General features: G+C 57.8%; 1 protein-coding gene across 3 annotated transcripts in view; it reads left to right on the forward strand.

The window, feature by feature from the left end:
• Positions 1–14,923, forward strand: part of LIG3 (DNA ligase 3) — a 20,709-nt gene extending 5,786 nt beyond the window's left edge. For 2 of the 3 annotated variants that reach the window (XM_004706962.2, XM_045299693.1), the window contains exons 3-20: positions 734–874; positions 4,199–4,396; positions 5,241–5,392; positions 6,013–6,179; positions 6,273–6,350; positions 6,727–6,895; positions 8,085–8,240; positions 9,312–9,443; positions 9,793–9,872; positions 10,494–10,581; positions 10,876–10,953; positions 11,166–11,289; positions 11,763–11,905; positions 12,179–12,253; positions 12,557–12,703; positions 12,984–13,182; positions 13,441–13,550; positions 14,226–14,923. In XM_004706962.2, the coding sequence (XP_004707019.1) occupies positions 734–874; positions 4,199–4,396; positions 5,241–5,392; positions 6,013–6,179; positions 6,273–6,350; positions 6,727–6,895; positions 8,085–8,240; positions 9,312–9,443; positions 9,793–9,872; positions 10,494–10,581; positions 10,876–10,953; positions 11,166–11,289; positions 11,763–11,905; positions 12,179–12,253; positions 12,557–12,703; positions 12,984–13,182; positions 13,441–13,550; positions 14,226–14,459 (2,471 nt within the window). In that variant the 3' untranslated portion in view covers positions 14,460–14,923. Of the gene's footprint in view, positions 1–733; positions 875–4,198; positions 4,397–5,240; positions 5,393–6,012; positions 6,180–6,272; positions 6,351–6,726; positions 6,896–8,084; positions 8,241–9,311; positions 9,444–9,792; positions 9,873–10,493; positions 10,582–10,875; positions 10,954–11,165; positions 11,290–11,762; positions 11,906–12,178; positions 12,254–12,556; positions 12,704–12,983; positions 13,183–13,440; positions 13,551–13,700; positions 13,823–14,225 lie in introns of those variants that run through there. The other variant, XM_004706963.2, reaches the window with a different exon arrangement.
• The last annotated feature ends 407 nt before the right edge of the window (positions 14,924–15,330 follow it).

Raw genomic sequence — 15,330 nt, forward strand, 5'->3', positions numbered from 1 at the left:
GGAGCTTTTAACCAGTGCCTTTAAACTCCAGTTAATTCTCGGTGATTTCAGTGTCCCCATCTGCAGAGTGATGTGTATGCTTTCAGTTCAATGTCATTCTGATCACCGTAAGAGGACTCTTTAAACGTGGCTATAAAAAAGCTACCCTGGTGCTTTGAGTGGAAAAAACGACTAACAGGATTGAAAGAAAATCCTCCTTCCCATCAACTCCATTCTCCAGCCGGGGCTTGCACCAAGCCCCCTCCTCCTCAGCCCTGATCAGTTTTTGCCAGTGGCTCCAGCCCTTGTTACTTCTTGACCCAAGGCGCTTGCAGAGGAAGAGATGTACAAGGCAGGGGAGCTGCCCCATGGCTTAGCTAAGCTGTCCGGCCTCTGCGGAAGCCGCGTTTTCAGGGGTCGTCGTCATTGTGCTTTCTTGTTCATCCGCACACTGGATCTGATTCCAGCAAAGTGTGTTTGTCGAGAAGTGATTTCTGATTCCCTCTAAACCCAGTCTCTTCTGGAGACTAAAAGGTGAAGAATGTTGACAAAAATTTAGTCACTCATAGAAGCAAACAGTAGCTGGGCCTTCTGTCCCCGGAACAAGTCCCTCTCCTGCCTCAATACTCTTATCACCAGCAACCTCCGCCCTGGCCTCTCCAAGCACAAGTCTAAATTCGGTGGGTTGATTAGACTTGCTGGAGGTTTGCTCGGGGGTCATTCACGGAAAGCTTTTTCTCTTGGGACCCCACAGATCTGTCTTCTAAGGCAGCGGGCACACCAAAGAAGAAGGCTGTTGTCCAGGCGAAGCTGACAACCACTGGCCAGGTGACATCTCCAACGAAAGGCGCCTCTGTGACCAATACCAATCCCCGGAAATTCTCTGGCTTTTCAGGTGAGGTGGATTAGAGCTGCTGTAGCTACTCTGTACCTTTGTGACCTCTCAACTGCCATCCCCTCCCAGCTCCGGGCGGGAGTTCTCGGCTATCTGGCTCGTCTTTCATTCCATCATCATTTGCTCCTCTGTCTGAGCAGAGACAGGTAACAGCTCTCGTCCGGTGCTCAGCTTGCACTCTGTTTCTTTGTACACTTCAGTCTCCTCTGGCGGGGAAAGCTGGCTTAGCGAGACTTTCCCCCCTTGAAATAGTTACTTGGTCAGACAGGTTGTTATAACCTGCCCTTTACCTCCTGGTTTCTTGATAATGGAAGAATGTGGAAAAAGGACACCTATCAACTTGTCTGCAGTGAGCTGAAAGTGTGGGAGAAGCTGGTGTCAGGCCTGGAATTTCCCCATTTCTCTTCTTAGTTTCATGGCTGTTTGTTGAAAGGCTTGGTGTATTTGGGGAACGTGGAGCAGGGGGAAAAAGTCTCTGAAGGGTATTTGCTATTTGCTGGGGGATGTATAGCCTGCTGATGAGGGGTGTGGGCTTGGGAATTCCGCAGCCTGGGTTCAGATCCTGTCTCCAGCAATTGGCACGGTACTCTCCATCCCAAATATGGAACACCATCTTCACGGGACCGTGGGGGGAGACTTAAGTAAAATCAGCACAGAATTCACTTAACCAGGACTTTTTTCGGAGTGTCTATACCAAGCCCGCCATAACATCAGACCCTGGGAATGCAAGGATGTCCAAGACGCAGTGCTGGCCCTCTCATAGGAGTCTCCTGGGAGTCGTTTCTAGAAAACACCAGTAAGCTTTTAAATCCAACGTGGTACAGACTCAAGGGTGCAGTATAAACAGTGCAGGAGAGTGCTGAAGGGGCCTTGGTACCCTCTGGAAAGTGAGGTGCACTTTTCTGAGGAAGCTGCGGTTCAGCTGGAAGCGGAGGATTCCGGCTGGGCGCAGAGAGGGCCATCGTGGATGTAACTGGTAACTTCTCGGCAGGAGGCAGCTCCTTTCCTGTCTCTTCACCTGTGATCTGCACCCGAGGGCTTCAGAAGTCTGGGCAAATCCCCCAACCTTTTATTCCCGTTTTTCTTCAAACTGTTTGAAGCCCCCCTGTATTAGGCAGGGTTCTCTAGAGCAGTAAGACCAGAACACGTATGATTTTATGTATATATATAAAAAATATATAATATACATATGTTTTCATAGCAGAAAGGAACAGAACAGCAAATTATCCACACTGCAGTGCCGAGAGCTCGGATAGCTCACTTTTGTGAGTCCGTTAATACACTGAAGGTCCTTCGCCCTCAGGCGGCCACTAGCCCAGGAAGCTGACAGTGGGGAGATGAGGTGGCGAGGGTCGCAGACACCAGCAGCGCAGCCTGGCGAAGCAGGTTGCAGTGGAGCCTCGCGGTGGAGTGCTGAGAATGGCAGGCTGGAGCGGCGGTGTATGGCATGGAGACCAGGCCAAGCAGAATCAGCCCACAGCATGGTGGCACGTGGTCCATGAGGTGGCTCTGCCAGGTGGAGCAGAGCACTGCACAGCACGTGATGAGACAGGGCAGCTAGATCAGGCATCGTGCTGGTCCACCCACCAGGACACCAGGGGGAGAGAGGAGGCCTGGCCTCAGAGAGCCATTTATATTGGTCGCACCTCCAAAAGAAGTCATTAAACCGCAACCAATTACAAGCGAAACCCCACCCTTACAGGTGCCATGGCACAAAAACCTAACGGTTATACCCTCACCTATACATGCATGTACACATATACACATGTGGTTTCTTTCACGGAAAATTTAGAATTGCTGTCTATATACTCGGGACTCGGGAAAACTTAGCTAGGGCATTTGGTCTACTGAGGAATTGGAAAGACCAGATTGTTGGTCAGCCTGGCGTCGCAGTTGACAGTATGGAGTAGAGGGCTGGTCCATCTGCAGTTCACCTTGGGACGTGGTTTGCCTTGGCCCACTCTGAGCAAGGCCACTGAAGTCCAGGCCACTGTGGAGTGGCTGTTGGCCTGTTTAACTCCACCACCCGTGTGTTTGCCTTACGCCCTGTTGTCCTGCCCTGGTGGGTGACAGTCCTGTGACTGATGCAGACAAAGACAGTTAAGAAGGCCGTGGGCTCTGAGGTTGCTGTGAGAGACAGGTCTAGGTGGTTGAGAGAGCCTCACCCAGGTCAGAGGGCTCGCGTCGGGTCCCAGCTCAGTCTCCTGACTACTGCTAACCCCGAGCAGGTCGCCTCACTTCTCTGAGCCTCTGGGCACAGCCTGTGGAGCTGTAGTGCCAACCCCCACCACGCCTCCTGCAGAGTTTGCTTGAGGCTAACGATGACCTGGCCAAAATGGTACCTGACTGGGCGGGGTTTTGTTTGACTTGGAAACCCAGGGAGTTGGCCCAACGTTGTGGGTTATTCCTAAACTGTTGACAAGTCGGGGGCTTTTTGTTTTTGATTAATGGTAGGTCTGAGACAGAAACACTGCAGTCCAGGGTGTGGTAGGACATCCAGCTTCTGGAAGGGTCCCTGGCTCAGGATCGAGTTCAGGAGTTGAGAGAACCGCTATGTTCTAGTTACTATGCAGTCTGATTGAACACATTGTCTTGGGGGTTTGGTACCCCAAATCCTACTTAGTCTCCAGGCCAGTGATGAGGGCTATATAATTTACAGAGGCCAGGCAGGCAGCAGTGAGCGGCGCAGCCAGCTTGCTCTAATGCCCCACCGTGCCCCCATGCCTGCAGTGCAGCCGGCGCAGAGAAGTGAGAGAGTCTCCCTAAAGAGTTGGACGTGCTTGTTTGTGGGTGTCTAGAAAAGAGCCGGGCTTGCTGGCGGGTTGCCTTGATGAGAAAATGCCTGGAGGACAGACATAGCCCTGGGCGCTGCCCCAGGCGCAGAGGATCCTGGCAGTCCGACCTTTGTTCAGAAGTGAGCCTCTGAACTGTCATCGCCCGGTCTTCTTCCCGCCAGGCCCGTCTGCAGGGCAGGGGGTCTGTTGTCTGGCGTGGCCGTGATTTCTCCTCTCTTCCCCTTCCCCGCGTGGCTGGGATCCGCTTCCTGGGGCCTGAGGACAGCAAGTTGCTCTGAGACGCTCCCTTGAAGAGTGCCTGGGGTCAACCCAGACCGGCAGTGCTGTGCGGCTGGGAACCAGGCGTCCACTTCCTCCCTGCGCTTGCTGGTGCTGGTTCCCTGTGGAGAGCGAGCGTAGCCATGGCTGGGACTGGGTGCCGCCTGTGAAGCACCAGAGGAGCCTCGGCCTCGTGTTTCCTTCCCTCTGCCTGGTGTTCTTTCTCGAAGGCAAAACCAGTCACCCGGCTCCTCCCGTCTTTCTCCTACAGCCAAGCCCAACAACTCTGGGGAAGCCCTCTCCAGCCCTCTGCTCCAGACGAGCCTGTCCTCCAGTAGATGTGACCCCAAGCACAAGGACTGTCTGCTGCGGGAGTTTCGGAAGCTATGCGCCATGGTGGCGGAAAATCCTAGCTACAATACAAAGACCCAGATCATCCAGGACTTCCTGCGGAAAGGCTCAGCAGGAGGTGGGCTCAGCAGGAGGTGGGCCGGCAGCTTGCAGCCCTGGGGCCCATGACCTGGTGAATGCTCTGCAGTCCCTGTCTTGAAATGATCAATCCTTTTGAACAAGAGGGCCCACATTTGCATTGTGCACCACACCCACTGCCCCCCCGCGTTGACACTTACCCCTAACAGACCCTTCCTTCTGTGTGGCGGTTGTGGGCCTGCACCTGCACGGCTACCCTTCCCGTTCGCAGACCTTCCTTAATGCACCGCACCACCAGGGTGCCTTCCACCACGCACAAAACTCTCGCTGCCGTCCAGTGGCCTCGCCTTATCGGGACCCTGTCGGATAGAGTAGGACTGCCCCTGAGGGTTTCTGAGACTGTAAATCTTGTCGGAGTAGAAAGCCTCCTCTTTCTCCTGCAGAGCAGCTGGTGGTTTCGAACTGCTGACCTTGTGGTTAGCAGCCCAAAGAGTAACCCACTCCACCACCAGGGCTCCTTTCCATCTTGCGATGTACGTGGCCAGTTCTGCTCAGAGCGCCGGAGCATCTTTCCCATGCGTGGGGTTAGGCTGTTGCAGCCACCCGCACAGCTGGAGTGTCTGTTACACTCATCCAACAAGTAGTCGCTCCCTGGCTCGGGCTTGTGCATCCTCAGGCCATGGGGACGCAGCACTACGGGGCACGGGCAGGCCGTGGGGCCGTGGGGCTTCAAGATGCGTGTGGGAAATAGAATTAAAGATCACGGAATCCCCCTCGAACTTTGAAGCCCCTCCTAGAGCTCCGTCAGTCTAGGGTCTGCTTCCTGGCGTTTTCGGGTTTATTTGAGGGCCGTTTCTTAGGAAGGGTTCTTCATGTGTCTCCAGATGGTTTCCACGGTGACGTGTACCTCACCGTGAAGCTGCTGCTGCCGGGGGTCATTAAGAGTGTTTACAACCTGAACGACAAGCAGATTGTGAAGCTTTTTAGCCGCGTTTTCAACTGCAATGCTGACGACATGGCGCGGGACCTGGAGCAGGTCCGCTGGAAGGGAGGGGAGGGGAGGAGGGAGGGAGGTAAAAGCAGGCGGCTTTCCAGCCAGCCACCTGCGGCCTCTGCTTTCTGTTGAGCGCACACTGTTTCAGGAAACTGGAACCCCTTAGAACGAGCTTCTGTTAGGGGGAGCGGACAGGGAGGCGGCGTGTTCCTCTCACGAGGGTCTGAGGACTGACATGCACTGCTGCTGAGCCTTGCAGGGCCTCCATCCTGGTGTGGGGCTTCCCTGCCCCTTCTGGGCCCGTTTCTCCAGTCTCATCTTTCCGGCTCTCCTCCCAGTAACTCGGGCTGAGCCTCCAGCCCTGATTCCAGACGGCACCATGGGAAAGTCCCATCCAAGAGCCTCTGTTATCGGATGCCCATATCTGTCTCAGAGTTTAAATCTTGAACAGGAATCCAGTCAGCCCTGCCCTCAATTGCTTCTAGTTCCCCCCTCTCAGCTCCAGCCGATCCCAGGAGCTGTGGCTGGGATAGATTCCCTCAGTAGTGGTGAGCTGGGCTCAGGAGTGGCGATGGCAAGCCCTGGTTCACCGTAGCCCGGGGCAGTGGGGAGCTCCTGGGCCAGCATGGAGCTGCAGCCTCCCATTTTGGTTTTGGAGACAGGGTGATGTGTCAGAGACGGTCAGAGTCTTCTTTGAGCAGAGCAAGTCTTTCCCCCCAGCTGCCAAGAGCCTCCTCACCATCCAGGAGGTGGACGCATTCCTCCTGCAACTCTCTCGGCTCACCAAGGAGGATGAGCAGCAGCAGGCCCTGCAGGACATCGCCGCCAGGTGGGGGCCGGCCTGGGCAGGGGAGCCGCTTGGGAAGGGAGGTGGGGGCCCAGGTTCTTCAGAGGCCAAGCCAACTGTGCCTCATTCTCCTAGGTGCACGGCCAACGACCTGAAGTGCATCATCAGGCTGATCAAACACGATCTGAAGATGAACTCGGGTGCAAAACACGTGTAAGTACCAGCTCATCCCGCGGCCTCCGCTGGCGGTTTCCTGGGTTGCCAGCTGAGCTCAGAACGTTGGGTTCCCCATCTGGACTTGAGTTGACAGCACCTCTGGGCCTCCTCAGCCTGCACTTGCCCCTGTGCAGCATCGAGCTGCAGAGCAGCTCCTGGCCTCCCTGAGGGGCTGGCCCTGGCGGGGTGTGACAGCTGCTCGCAATAGGGAGTAGACTGTGTGGTCCGAGTGGCTTGCTCACTCGATGGCAAAGTGGCATCGAGGAGGCACAGCCACTGCCCATCTCGCGGGAGCCCGGCTCCCCGTGAGGCAGTAGCAGTCGGAGCCGAGGCAGTGGTTGCTGTCTCCGTAGCCCTCCCTCTCTCTTGACAGGCTAGATGCCCTGGACCCTAATGCCTATGATGCCTTCAAGGCCTCGCGAAACCTGCAGGACGTGGTGGAGCGGGTCCTGCGCAACGAGCAGGAGGTGGAGCAGGACCCCGGCCGCCGGCGGGCGCTGAGCATCCAGGCCTCACTCATGACCCCCGTGCAGCCCATGCTGGTGAGCACCGATCTGTGCAGAGGGCCACTCCTCGGGGGCGGGAGGGCGGGGACTGAGATGGAGGGAAAGACCCGGTCCCAGCTCTGCCGCCACCGAGCTGTATAGCCCTGGGTGGCTGACTTCACCTCTGCTGGTCCTTGGCTTCCTGTGTGTGCATCAGAGCTTCTCAGCACCCGCCGCCCTCACTGGCTGCGCTGTCATCCTGCTCAGGGGCTGCCACCAAGGAACTCAGAGTAGCCCCAGTGGCCCTGAGCAGCGGTACCCCAGCAGAGCCAGGATGACTCCGACCCCTCCCTTCTGGGGTCTGACTGGCCATCTTGGTTCTCTGCTTAATTGACGAGAAAGGGAGTTGCCTTTTCCCGGACCTTTGACGTGCCCCGCCAGGCCTCCTCGTGAGGCGCTCAGGACTTTCCCATAGGCGCACCGGCTGCTGCAAAGTGCAGCCCCGATGGTGTTGCGCTGTGTTCGCATCGGGCAAGGGCTCTCGCTCCTAGCAGCCACAGGAGTCTTTCTGGCACGGATTACATGAGGGCTTCCCAAACTTCCTGGGAAAATTGAATTGAAAGCTACTGGGATTTCCCCAGAAACTTTTGGAAGCCCTCTGGTACTGCCTAGAGGTTAGCCTTTGTAATTAAGGCTTTGGAGTCCAGCCTAGACCCAGCCCTCACTCCTGCCATTGACTAATGCTGTGACTATTGAGAAGAGCAGTCTCTCTGAGTGTCCATCCGTAAAATAAAGTCCCTGTCCGCCATAGGGTGAAGTAAGATCACGCAGATGGTCTGACCCAGGGTGGCATTCGGGATGTCGTCTGAGGAATCCTTGGCTGTTGTCCCACCAGCCATGCTGTCACCTGTATTCCTTACGCTTAGCTCTGCATACCTCCTGAGCTACAGTAACACGTGGGTGTGTTGAATTACCCTGAGGCCCTGCAAGTTCCTAGTATACTGAGGGAAAAGTGACATGCCTCACCATTAGCATTTTATGTTCTCAACCAGAACGCCTTCCTTGTCCTCAAAACGCAAGCTCCTTGTCCATTCCCAGCCCCTCTCCAGGGGACTCCCTGAGCCCGAGGGTGAGACAGCGGTCCCCAGGACCTGTTCTCTGTCCAGACTGGCCCGGCCCTCCCAGTGAGCAGCAGTCATCCTAGACAAGCACCCTCAAGCCTCCAGGCTGCGCTTTCCGCCCCTAGGCCGAGGCCTGCAAGTCCATAGAGTATGCCATGAAGAAGTGTCCCAACGGTATGTTCTCCGAGATCAAGTACGACGGGGAGCGTGTGCAGGTGCACAAGAGCGGGGACCACTTCAGCTACTTCAGCCGCAGCCTCAAGCCCGTCCTACCTCACAAGGTATCAGCCCCTCCCGCTGCCTGCGCGCCTGCACTAATCTAGCGCTGCTGCAGCTCAGCTCCACAGAAGGCTCACTTCGTCATTCCTGGAGTCTTCTACCGAGGGTGACTCGGCAGGGACTAGCTAAGCCAAAACTGGGCTAGTCAGGACAGAGCCGGACAGTGGCTTCCATGGGAACTTGGGGCCCTGAGCTCGAGGGCATCTGTGTGTCCAGTGTGTGCACAGGGCCTGAGGGGCTGGTGTTTTGAGCAGGCGTCTGTCAAGCATGTAGCCTGCTGGGCATGTTCTAGGGCCTTAGGTATCACTGTGAAAACCAGGGACAGCGGCCTGGCCTCAGGCACCTTTGCCCTCTCAGCTCCCGGGTTAGAGAGCTGCCCTTGCCCTGGTGCTGGAGGCCTGGGCCAGGGCAGTTGGCCATGTTGTGGGCATCAGTGAGCAGAGTTGGGCCAGCTCGTCTGTACCGTCCCCAGAGTGGAGGCTCAGGCGCGCTATTCTGTGGGCACATGCTCCAGAGGCTGGTATCAGTGGGCGCCTCCTGCTCTGCCAGCAGAAAGGTCTGCCGTCTCTCTTCCAAACCCGCTCGCCTCCCTGCCTCTCCAGTGCTTTGGCTCTTCTCTCAAAGGCCCGGGCTTGGGCTGGAAGGCGAGTGGTGTGTGTGTGCAGGACCCTTCTGCTCCTGCGTCAAGCATCCTAGGTCGTGGGGCCTGTGTACCCTGTCGGGGGAGGAACTGGACCCAGGCATGCTGTCTGCCCTCTTTGCCGGTTTCAGCTGGCAGAGCTGCCTGGGGGACAGTGGGCCCTTTCTGTCAAGGACGTGGACTCTGCCTTTATCAGGGGAGAGGCAACCCCCACCCCGTGTTACTCTTTTGGAGTACCCACTCAGACAAGGCCCTGCTCGCTCACCACGCCTACTCCAGAGACCCATTTCTTCCTCTCTGAGAGCCACCCACCTTCCTTAGCAGGCCCGTCTGCCTGCACTCGGGCCAGCCTGCCTTGTTCTCCTGGGCCTTGCCAGGTTTCCTGCACCCACCCAGCATCCTGTCCTCAGCTAAGGGACACTTCTGCCCCCAGGTGGCCCACTTCAAGGACTACATCCCGCAGGCTTTCCCTGGTGGCCACAGCATGATCCTGGACTCAGAGGTGCTCCTGATAGACAACAAGACAGGCAAACCACTGCCCTTTGGGACTCTGGGCGTGCACAAGGTACTGGCTCGGGCCCAGCGTGTGGCACCCATGCCTGTGAGCTGTCAGGGTGCCCCCCCTTCTCTGGGAGGGTGGGTTCTCCCCACAGAGCTGTTTCTGGATGCTGCCCTCCGCTGAGGTGAGCTCTTTCTTGCCACCAAGGAGCTGGCACTGGGAACAACTTCTGATTGGGTGGGTTCCTCGCAGCCACACCTGCTGCGAGCCCGGAGCCCCAGGGCTGTCCCAGAACCTGCAGGGGCTTTTCCACGTGGTGCTGCCAGGGCCCAGCAGGGCAGACGGCGCTTCCCTTTGTCCTCGGCCCGCTTGCCGCTGCCCCATCTGCTTATAGCCTTGTTTTTTTCCCTCACAGAAAGCTGCCTTCCAAGACGCTAACGTGTGCCTGTTTGTTTTCGACTGTGTTTACTTCAATGATGTCAGCTTGATGGACAGGTGAGACCTGTAGGAATCTTCATTTCTTGCGGCAGGGTGGGGGTGGGGGGCGTGGCTGAGAGAGCAAGCACCCTGCTGCCCAGGCCAGCCCGACCCGCCGCCACCCCCTCCCTAAGTGAGATGATCGCTGTGCCCACCTCTGCATTGCTAGCCTCACAGAGGGACCCATGGTCCATAGAAGACCCTCTGCTGCGGGCGCCGGGGCTCTGAGGGTGCCTTCTCCAGCAGCACCCACAGGGTGTATTCCAGCTCAGACTGCCAACACCCTGTGTGCGGAGGGAGGGAGCGGTTATGACATCACCTCCGAGGGGCTGCTGACAGTCTGCCTACCGATTCGAGGCTCGCTTAGTCTGGGTGGGAACAGCTTGGTGCAAGGGGGGGAAGTGAGCCAGTCATTTGCCTGTGGGCCCAGGGTCGATAGGGTCAGCTTGGGTGAAGGCCAGTTCTCCCTTGGCTCTGGGGACTGCGGAAGAAACGGGAGGCAAAGGCAGGCAGAGCCCTTATCCGGGTGCTTCCATCCCCGAGATCCCTTGGGAAGCAGCAGATGTGTAATGTGCCCTCCCTCCTGAGAACTGGGGAGGGGGGATCCGGCCTTGACCCCGACCCTCTGGTCCCTGCTAGGCCTCTGTGTGAGCGGCGGAAGTTTCTGCACGACAACATGGTTGAAATCCCCAACCGCATCATGTTCTCCGAAATGAAGCATGTCACGGTGAGCCAGCAGGTCGGAGTCCTGCTCCCTCTCAGGGGGCCTGTGGATGCTGGGTCCTGGGGCGATTCTGTGACTGGTCTATGGGTTTCCACACGAGACCAGATAGGTAGACATCTTAGGTCTTCTCAAGGCCCTAAGCCACCCAGCTCCCTGGCCGGGGTGCCCTGCGCCCCTTGTTTTCAAGTTCAGATGTCCACAGTGGGAACTGCGCATGTGGACGGGGACCTCTCCCTCACTGCTACGCCTCTTTGCCCTTTCACCTCCCCCTCCCCCTTCCCCTTCATTGTCTCTCAGAAAGCGTCAGATTTGGTGGACATGATAAACCGTGTGATCCGGGAGGGCCTGGAAGGGCTGGTGCTGAAGGACGTGAAGGTATGGCCCCGCCCTTGGCTGTCAGAAAGCCCAGTCTCCAGCCATGTCCAGGGGAGGGCGGGCAGGTCTTTGGGCATGTCTGCCCTAGATCTGAGGGAGGGGCTTTTGCCTGTGTCCTGCAGTGCCTGACACCTGAGGGATCTTCTGGAATGGGCGGGGCACCTAACAGGTGTGGCCTCCATTGCAGCTCTGGGTCTTGCGTTTGCCCTCAGGGTACATACGAGCCTGGGAAGCGGCACTGGCTGAAAGTGAAGAAGGACTATTTGAATGAGGGGGCCATGGCCGACACAGCTGACCTGGTCGTCCTTGGGGCCTTCTATGGGCAAGGGAGCAAAGGTTAGGTGGCCCCTGCCCTGGGGCATCCCTTCTTGGGAAACCTCTGCTTAGAGGCCTGGCTGCTCTTCTACTGGCTTGACCCACCAGCACAGCCAGTCATAGCTGGTCCTGGGAATCAACTGGGTGGGCTTCCATCAGCAGCACCTGCTGCATCCTGCTTCTAGGACACACCCCAGCCTGGCCAGTGTCACCTCATCACGGGCAACAGAGTGAGGGAGAGGCCAAGGGAGACCCTCGGGCCAGCGTGGCAGGACGACACGCTGAGTAGAGGGGGGCCTGACCCTGGGGAACCATGCGGCTCAATCCCGCTCCTCCTGCCCTGGGGCCTGCAGGTTGGGCACACACGGCTCAGGAGGGTGCAGCTGAATTGCACAGCTAAAGAGCTCTGACTGATGCCGGGCTCAGGCCCCAGGCACGTAGCCTGGTGGAGCTGGCTCTGGGCCCAACATGTGGCCCATGTTCCCCACCCCCAGGCGGCATGATGTCCATCTTCCTCATGGGCTGCTACGACCCTAACAGCCAGAAGTGGTGCACCGTCACCAAGTGTGCTGGTGGCCATGATGACGCCACGCTGGCACGCCTGCAGAAGGAGCTGGACATGGTCAAGATCAGCAAGGTGAGGGCCCGGCTACGGGGCTGGCCATCACTGCTGAGTCCGCCCACAGATGGCCTTGTCTCCCCCAGAGCTGTCCCTCTGCCCGGGAGCAAACTCAACACCCGAGAGTCTGGGAACGCCTACCTCGTGCAGGTGGCATGCCCACTGGGGGCAGGGAGCAGCACTTGGGGGGAGGGCCATAGCTTCCCACGGTTCTCACAGCCTGTCTCCAAGAAAGGTGAGTGCAGCCATGCTCCAGGGGGACACAGCCGGACTGCATCTTTTATCTTCTAGGACCCCAGCAAGATCCCCAGCTGGCTGAAAGTCAACAAGATCTATTATCCTGACTTTATCGTCCCCGACCCCAAGGTATCAGCTGTGACTGAGGTCTGTCTCTTGGCCAGTCCATAAAAGTAACCACAGAGAAGCCACCTCAGCCCAGACTGGGATTCCAGATTTGGGATTGTTCTGCCACACACTGGCCGGGGGTGGGGGCAGTGGGTAACCCATGTCACTGCAGTAACCACACCGGGTCTGTGCTAGAAGACCGGCCCGCCACGCACCCCTCCCCAGAGGGCTTTTGAGTGGCTTGTCTTGACTTTCCCTGGGGCTCCTGGCTGGGGTTGGGAGGTCTTTTCAGCCAGGGACTTGACCTGCCGGCTTGCCCAACAGAAAGCTGCCGTGTGGGAGATCACTGGGGCCGAGTTCTCCAAGTCTGAGGCGCACACCGCCGATGGCATCTCCATCCGCTTCCCTCGCTGCACGCGCATCCGCGATGATAAGGACTGGGAATCTGCCACAAACCTGCCCCAGCTCAAGGTAACCCACTGCCCCACTTCTCCATCCCGCTGAGGCAGGGCAAGGAGGGCCCACCAAGCAGCCCAGCCCCGGAAAGCACACTCCTCTCACTCCTGAAGCTTCCTTCCCAGGAAGTCCCACTTCCTGAAAGGAAGCTTTGCACCGATTGCCCAGGATACAGAGCCGCTTGGGGCAGCACTGAGCAAGCTGGATCCAGTTCCTGCTGCTTCGCTGCTCAGTCTCCTTGTCGGGCCGTGGCATGTTGGTTCCCACTAGCCCTGTGTTCTCCTTGCCTCCTCAGGAACTGTACCAACTGTCCAAGGAGAGGGCCGACTTCACTGTGGTGGCTGCCGAAGAGGGGGGCTCCACCACAGGGGGCAGCAGTGGGGAGAACGAGGGCAGCTCGGTGCCCGCTGTGGCCCGCAAGGCCCCCAGCAAGCCCTCTGCCAGTGCCAAGAAGGTCACAGGAGGGAAGAGGAGTAGCCCGGGCAGCAGAGGTGGTGAGAGCAGGGCTGAGGGAGGCAAGGGTGGTAGCAGCAGCCCCACCGCCAGCCCCTGGGGCCATGCGACTGCCCACTGACCTGGCATGGCCTGCATGGTGTGCTGTCTGCTCAGTGACCTGAAGGGTAGACCCTGAGGCCTGACCTGGGAGGAAACCCTTTTGAACTCAGGGTTCAGTGCTACCCATCCCTCCCCTCCCCCTTCAGCAGAAGTGCCTGGCCCTTCCTCACTACAGCCATCTTGGTCTCTCTCCACAGGCAACAGGTTGGCTGGAGAGCCTTCCCGTGCGAAAGTGGTCACCAAGCCTCTCCCAGTGAAGGTGGGGGAGAAGCGCAAGGCCCCAGATGAGACCCCCTACCAAACCAAGGTGAGGGCGACAAAGGCCACCTGGCCCCGGCCTTGCACCCCCAGCCCCTGTCCAGGGATTTGGAAAGATGAGCAGGGGTTCTCTGGGCCATCAGCTGAGCCCATGGCTTCCTGGGGCTGCTTCACCCTCTGCCCTCTGCTTGCTTTGCAGAGGCAGCTGGCCAGCCCGCAGCAAAGGAGAGCTGTGCCTGCAGGCAGGAGATAAGACAGCCTGCCCTGCATCTGCCCAGCTCCCAGCCCCAGTGGCATTAAAAGGGCGGAAGCCCAGCTGGGTGTGAGAGTACGCAGTGTGTGTTTGTGGCGGGGAGCAGACCCCTCTTACAAGGACAGGGCACAGCCTGGCAACTGTCTTCTGGCCGGGACCCCTTTCCCCTGGCGCTTGCCCTCAGCCCTCGACTTGGCCCATGGGTGACTACCTCCCCAAGCCTGATCTTGGAGGAGCCCAAAGGATATAGACATCACAACAATGTGGTCCTGCCCGCCCACAACCCAACTCTCAGCCCCCATCCCATGAGCTCTAGGCTAGTGCTTGAGGCTGGGCATTGGCCCAGGTGGCTCTGAGGGTGTTTATCCCATCTCCAGAGAGCCCCAGGGAGGGATACAGGGGAGTGGCTGTCTGCATCAGGTGGCAGGGTCTCCCGCCCTCCTGACCCCACTGGACCATCTGCCCCTGCAGGTGCTGCTCGACATCTTCACTGGGGTTCGGCTCTACCTGCCCCCCTCCACACCCAACTTCAGCCACCTCAAACGCTACTTTGTGGCATTCAACGGAGACCTGGTGCAGGAATATGAGCTGACCTCAGCCACACATGTCCTGGGCGGCGGGGACAAGCACCCTGCAGCCCAACAGGTCTCCGAAGAGTGGGTTTGGGCATGTATCCGGAAGCGGAGACTGGTGGCTCCCTGCTAGCCAGGGCCTCTCTCAGGTTACCTGTCCCCGTATAGGCTGCTTGCACAGACCCAGAGGAACCAAGCTGACTGGGGTGGGCTATCTTCCCACCCAGCAGTTGTTCACACCCCTTCTGACCAGGAACTAGCTTCAGGTCGGCCTCCCAAGGGAGACCTTTTCCATTGCTCATTGAGATTCCAACTGGGTGCTGGCTTGTTCCTCCTTAGTAATAAGCTCATTTGGGACAGGGACTCATTTCTACATCACATACTTGGTGGTTCTATGCCTGGTGGTCTGGGTTGGTGCTGCTCTTAGATCAATGCTAACCACGTCCCCTTGGCAGAAGTCCCTCCTCACCTGACCCCAACCCCTATGCTCATTTTAAAGCTCTACTGGAGACTGTCCTGTCTTTATTCTGTATTCAGCCTGGCTCTTGGGCCAGGAATGAAGCATTTGAAAAAACAAAATGAACTTTGATGGCTTGATCCTCTGAGCGCTCTTATTTCAGCGTGGGGGCTGCCGCTGGCCTGAAGGGGAGGGACCAGCATCAGTTAGCCATTAGAAAGCAATGGCTGCTCTTGGGGGTGAGGGGACTCTTCCACCCTCCATCCCCTAAACCCAGACCTCAGACTGCTCATTTAAAAATGTCAGTGTTTGCCCCTAAACAAAAATGCTTACAAAGAATGGCTCCTGGGCCAGTTTATTTGGAGAGAGGGAACAGCATAAATGTCATGCACTAGAACTTCTGGGGCAGTGGGATTCACCTTGTAAATCTGCATTGTCTATTATGATCGCCATTGGATACACCATGGCTGTTGAACATTTGAAAGGTGGCTGGCACAACCAAAATTTGTCATTCAAAGTTGGCACGTGTGGGCAGCACAGACTCGGC

This window comes from Echinops telfairi, unplaced genomic scaffold, assembly GCF_000313985.2.
Source record: "Echinops telfairi isolate 266 unplaced genomic scaffold, ASM31398v2 ScPeMD7_7458;HRSCAF=8496, whole genome shotgun sequence".
NCBI classification, from domain to species: domain Eukaryota; kingdom Metazoa; phylum Chordata; class Mammalia; order Afrosoricida; family Tenrecidae; genus Echinops; species Echinops telfairi.